At 46.2% G+C, this 5,825-nt stretch overlaps 1 protein-coding gene across 4 annotated transcripts in view; it reads right to left on the reverse strand.

The window, feature by feature from the left end:
- LOC109462755 (protein flightless-1 homolog) overlaps window positions 1–5,161 on the reverse strand; it is a 27,790-nt gene extending 22,629 nt beyond the window's left edge. For 2 of the 4 annotated variants that reach the window (XM_019759333.1, XM_019759330.1), the window contains exons 1-4: window positions 5,103–5,161; window positions 4,460–4,617; window positions 1,057–1,141; window positions 185–344 (exon numbers count right to left, since the gene is read on the reverse strand). In XM_019759333.1, coding sequence (XP_019614892.1) covers window positions 185–344; window positions 1,057–1,141; window positions 4,460–4,617; window positions 5,103–5,147 — 448 coding nt within the window. In that variant the 5' untranslated portion in view covers window positions 5,148–5,161. Of the gene's footprint in view, window positions 1–184; window positions 345–1,056; window positions 1,142–1,935; window positions 2,125–4,459; window positions 4,618–5,102 lie in introns of those variants that run through there. The other 2 variants (XM_019759335.1, XM_019759332.1) reach the window with 2 other exon arrangements.
- Window positions 5,162–5,825: the final 664 nt, after the last annotated feature.

The raw sequence follows: 5,825 nt of genomic DNA on the forward strand, positions 1-5,825 counted from the left end.
TGCTGCCCCTGTNAGGGGGAGGGGGTTGGGGTACAGGGGGGCTATAGGAGGGGTGTACTTACGTTGCTGCCCCTGTGAGGGGGAGGGGTTGGGTGCAGTACAGGGGGGTACAGTGAGGGGGGTACTTACGTTGCTGCCCCTGTGATGGTGAGGGGGTACTGTATAGTACAGGGGGGGTACTTACGTTGCTGCCCCTGTGATGGTGAGGGGGGTGCACCTGTAGCCAGTCTGAGCTGATGCTGCAGTGAGAAGTCGATGTTGTAGAACTCCGGCCCGCTGCCGGTTTTCTTCTCTTTGGGCTTCGGCGGCATCACGAGATTCGGGTTGTCTCGGATATCCAGCGTCTGCAACAAGGGACGGCATTAGACTAACCCTAACTCACACATTACACTAACCGTAACACACACATTACACTAACCGTAACACACACATTACACTAACCGTAACACACACATTACACTAACCGTAACAAGGGAGGACATTCTACGAACCGCAATACACAGACAGAATTTTAAACCCAGGCAAGACCCACTCATATTAATTAACTTATAATTATTTTCAGTGTTGAAAATACTTTTTTGAACTCTAGACTATTCAGGTACAGAACTAGACAGGCACGGTTCTGGATACTATTTAGAAACTGTCCAGAAATAGACAGGCGGGTACAACAGAGACTATCCAGAACCGTGCCTGATCCTAACCCTAACCCATTCAGGCGTAGAACTAGATAGGCTTGGTTCTGGGTACAACAGAGACTATCCAGAACTGTACCTGATCCTAGCCCTAACCCATTCAGGTACAGAACTACACAGGCGGGGTTCTGGATACAATAGAGAATATCCAGAACTAGACAGGCGGGGTTCTGGATATAGTAAAAGGTTGAACTTTATTCCAACACACAATTGTACAGGGATCAAATTTTCATCGACCACTGTCGCCTTCATCAGGATAATTAATGACCAATCACTTCACAACGTGATCTCGCGAGAATTACGGTTTACAAACACGTGACCTTATTATGTTCTGGATACTTAAGGCCGGTTATGGATGTCTTACCTCCAGGTCTGTGAGGGCGTGGATGGCATCAGGCAGCGTCACCAGCCTGTTTCTGTTCAGGATCAGCCGCTTCAGTTTCCCACATCTAAACAACAAACAAATAAACAGGTACACATGTAAATAACAAACAACAGCATTATATGCAAACAATTATGTATTCAGTCATATCAAATTTGCCGCCCAGTCATAAATTTGCCTTGAACAAATAAGTAAGTTGACAGGAAAAAAAAAGCAGAACCGTGGGATTCGTGGAACCACTTCTGCAAAGTTTGTGACAATTATTAATCCTAAATCTTGAACTGCTCTTCTCTAATATTTATAGAATTATAAAGGACATTCTTAAAACAGCCGATAGGACCAATGGCATCCGTTATCACCATGTAAATCACCCAGTGGGCCTGTTGCACATCCGTACAGGGCCATTGCTTTTGTTAGTTCCCTCAGAAATACATCTGCAGAAGCAGGTAGGGACTGTGTGTGTGATGTGTGGTGTTTGTGTGGGGGGGAGGAGTCTCTAGTGGGGAAAGGACTTCTGGTCCACTCAGCAAGCTGGAAAGCCTGGGGTTGTGTGGCGTAACGGAAGAGTGCTTGACTCAGAACCAAGAGGTCCCGGGTTCGAGTCCTGACATGCCACCAATCTTGTGCCCTTAAGAAAGGCACTTTACACGCGCGTATGACTTTCCTTACTGAACTCAAGTGAAAATGAGTATTGTCTGTCCAGTATTTGTTTCTATGTGTGGGACACAACACCAGCAACAGCTGCCTTTGTCCCACGTGTATTGTATTGTTACAATCTCAATAAATCAAATCAAATCAAATCAAATCAAATACAAGTTTGGAATTGTGAGGATCCCAGGGAAAACTGCAGGCTCCACAAACCTTCTGTCGTTTGACTCTTCTCCTAACTTCGCTCGTGGCGGAGGTTGTCTGTCACGAGGGCGGGGCTTTCCCATGTTGTCATGGAAACACAGCGATATTTCTCCTCACCAAAAATGTTGCAAATTGGGAAAAGTCATTTGGTCGGGATTCTGTGGTTTGCTTCCTGGAGTATCAATCAATTGATCAATCAATCAAACCATCAATTAATCAATCAATCCTCTGCAGGCTTCATGTTAGAAGCGTGGTAGCTGTAGACAGTTCAAATAGGCTTGTTGTTCCTCAGTATCAAATCTTCAATCGATCAATCAATATATACACCGCAGAATTCATGTCAGAAGCATGTGGCAGCTGTAGACAGTTGTTTCCAGAGGCTTCTTTAGTCAGTGTGGACTCTTCAGGTGTCCTTAGATGCCCCCACTTCCTCCAGGGATCAAATCTTGCGTCAGTGAAGGTAAGACATCCAGGTAATAATGAGATACGGCCAAAAAACAGCTACTCAAGCAACTGGAAATTATTTCGGAAAATCTTGGACGACCTCAATACAAGATAATTGCCCTGGCAAGACAGAGGCATGGCCAATTTGCTCTTTGTTTGGTCCCAAAGTCTTCAAGTCTGTTTTATAGAGTGCTTGAGGATGATTATAGATTTACTAGCTACACTCTTGACTTGAAAAGGCGTGAGACAACTTTATGGCTTAAATGGTTGGTTTTGTTGCCGTAAAGCCTGGAGAACGACGCCCCTCGTGTCTTGTGTTCATGGCTCAGTTAAAGCGGCTGAAGACTCAGGGTGTTTCAGCTCAGGTCGGGAACTCTTACAATGTTACTGAAGTTTGTCTGTTAAAATCACAAAAACGTCACCATCAATATCTCACAGCTCATACTTGAGGTGATTCTGACTGCCACTGGTCTAGTAAAAATCAGCTGATTGTCAGTTCTATCTGCTGCGGTCTGACGGACAAAACCTGCACGTTTCAGCGACGTTTGTCTCGGCCCTACACCATGCGGGTTTGCCTGTGACCTTCTCCAAAACAGTTCTGCTTGAATCCACGTCCGTCAAGAACTTCAAGAACAATCGTTGAAATCCCAGACTCCTTCAGGTATGTCTACAAATAAACAAAGAAAGTCTGACGTCTACATTTTCAGCATGTGGTGAGGCGAGGTTCCTTTTCCAGGATGCTTTCTAAATACATGTTTTTTTCTCAGAATATTGTCAGTCTAACTCCAAGCGCGGAAGAAGCTTCTTGACTCCAACTGCTACTTCAGGTGTACCTCCAGTGTCTTAGACTCAGCACACCTCCTTACAGACTCCTTGTAGTTTTCTTGAGTTCTCCAAGTCCAAGGGACAGAGTTGCACCTGTGCTCTGCATGCCTGGTGCATTATTAGTGACTGTTAGTTTCTGCAGGCACTGACGTCACTGGTTAGTTATGGGCCAGGACTGTGTATGGGGGTTATACCGCTCCGTTATGGGTCTGTTTTTGTCAGGGTTGTTATAGGCCTGCATGTGAGCGCTGTGTATGGGGGTTATAGGCCTGCATGTTAGGGCTGTGTATGGGGGTTATGGTCATTCATGTTAGTGCTGTGTATGGGGGTTATGGTCATGCATGATAGGGCTGTGTATGGGGGTTATGGTCCTGCATGTTAGGACTGTGTATGGGGGTTATGAGCTTTATCGCCATGCAGAGTCTCTCTGTAAACCTGACCCTGTTGCATGTAAGGCTGACAAGAAAAGTGTCCTAAACCCCATGCAGAGCCTCCCCATACACCTGACCCTGCTGCATGTAAGGGTGACAAGAAAAGTGTTTTTAAGCCTTTTGTTGTCAGCTGAAGTGGAACCACTCAGGCCACAACACAAAACCGCCGGCCTGGCTTCTGGGTCGGCGCAGGACATTCGACACCAGGCATTTAGCCACACAGGCATGAAATATAAGGTCAGACTGTACCATTATAACAGTAGGGAGGGACTGATACAGGCCACAACACAAAACCGCCGGCCTGGCTTCTGGGTCGGCGCAGGACATTCGACACCAAGCATTTAGCCACACAGGCATGAAATATAAGGTCAGACTGTACCATTATAACAGTAGGGAGGGACTGATACAGGTCATAGCTGTCAGACTTCTGGGCTATACCATTGGAACAGTAGGGAGGGATTGATACAGGCCACAACACAAAACCGCCGGCCTGGCTTCTCCATCGGTGCAGGACATTCGACACCAGGCAGTTAGCCACACAGGCATGAAATATAAGGTCAGACTTGTCTGGGACTGTACCATGATCCAGTAGGGGAGGGACTGATACAGATTATAGCTGTCAGACTTCTGGGACTGTACCATTGGATAAGTAGGGAGGGACTAATACAGATCATAGCTGTCTTCTGGGATTGGAACAGTATACCTGGAACTGCCTCCCCCCACCAGTTTACCCCGGACTGACCCACCTGCAGAGCCCCTCGGGGATGAGCTCCAGGTTGTTGTTGGACCCTGCCCCTCCCCCCACCAGAGTGGTTTATCCCGGATCGACCCACCTGCAGAGCCCCTCGGGGATGAGCTCCAGGTTGTTGTTGGAGGCCACGAAGTGCTCGAGGTTCTGCAGTTTGCCGATGCTGGCCGGGATGCCCTCGAAGTCCAGCTGGTTCACGTTGATGTAGAGACGCTTCAGCGACACCAGCTTCGACAGAGATGCCTGGCGGGGGAAGCAGTTTGCTGGTTAGAATATTATATATAGGACTAGAGACGGTGTGGGCATCAAAATCTGCTTCTATATTTCCAGGTGATAATAGTTCAAGGTTAAACCAGCCAGTAGTGTGACCCACAATGGCCTACAGTGTCAAGTTTCATGACATACATTAGCAGGGGACATGACCTACAGTGCTGGGGTCGTGACCTACAGTGCTGGGGTCGTGACCTACAGTGCTGGGGTCGTGACCTACAGTGCTGGGGTCATGACCTACAGACTTACCCTCTGATCAGCCATGACAGCAGAAAGGCAGAAACACCAAAACAACACAGGATAAATAAAAATGTTCCATAATGGTCAACAGACAACATTTTGTTGTAATACTAAACACTTGTATTGACTGGAGATCCCTGACAGAAACTGCAACACAACCATTGATCAGATAACTCTAATCCCGACCCTACACACAGCAAGAGTAAGGCAGGACTGACCGGCAGAGACTTGAGTTTGTTGCAGGAGACGTTCAGCACCTCCATGTTGGTCCAGGTGTCTGCAACACAAACAGACAAGTTAGTCGAGAAGTACAGAAACCACAAACCAATATGTCAGTCATCAACAAAACACAAACCTCTGGCAAAACATTATCTACAGTCAGGGCGGTTCTTCCTATTACAAATTCACACCATTTATCTAGATCTGGTTTTCATGATTGACAAAATGTGAAACATTGACTAGACTTGCATAAAACACAAGTATGTAGGAGAGCAATTCTATCATAAATTCTGTCATAATCTACAAGAACCATTTCTCTCTTGTACTTTTAGTGCATTTTCCTTCTTATCTTTGCATGTATTACAGTATCATTGCTACCTTTCTCAACTTCTGTATCTGTATAGCCGGTATAACCGTCCTTCAGCATAACACACCACCTTACCTATGCCATGGCACCGTCAGCTGTTTTCTGCAGTGTAAGTTTTAAAACGTTCACACAAACAAACACGCCGGCATGGCCTCAGCTGGATTACATGTATGATTGATAGCTTATTTTTACATGTGCGCAGAAGTGACAGAACAAGCTGGTATGGCTGTCATGAAGGTTCATCTGTGTTGGTAGTTACATGTTTAGAGTTAAAACTTTCAATCCAACACAAAAAGTTCTCTCACCTAGAGCTTTCAACCAGTTACTCTGGTCTTCCTCAGTAGACTGACCCAGT

The sequence above is a fragment of the Branchiostoma belcheri genome, unplaced genomic scaffold (assembly GCF_001625305.1).
Source record: "Branchiostoma belcheri isolate BF01 breed outbred unplaced genomic scaffold, Haploidv18h27 scaffold12, whole genome shotgun sequence".
Classification (NCBI taxonomy): Eukaryota; Metazoa; Chordata; class Leptocardii; order Amphioxiformes; family Branchiostomatidae; genus Branchiostoma; species Branchiostoma belcheri.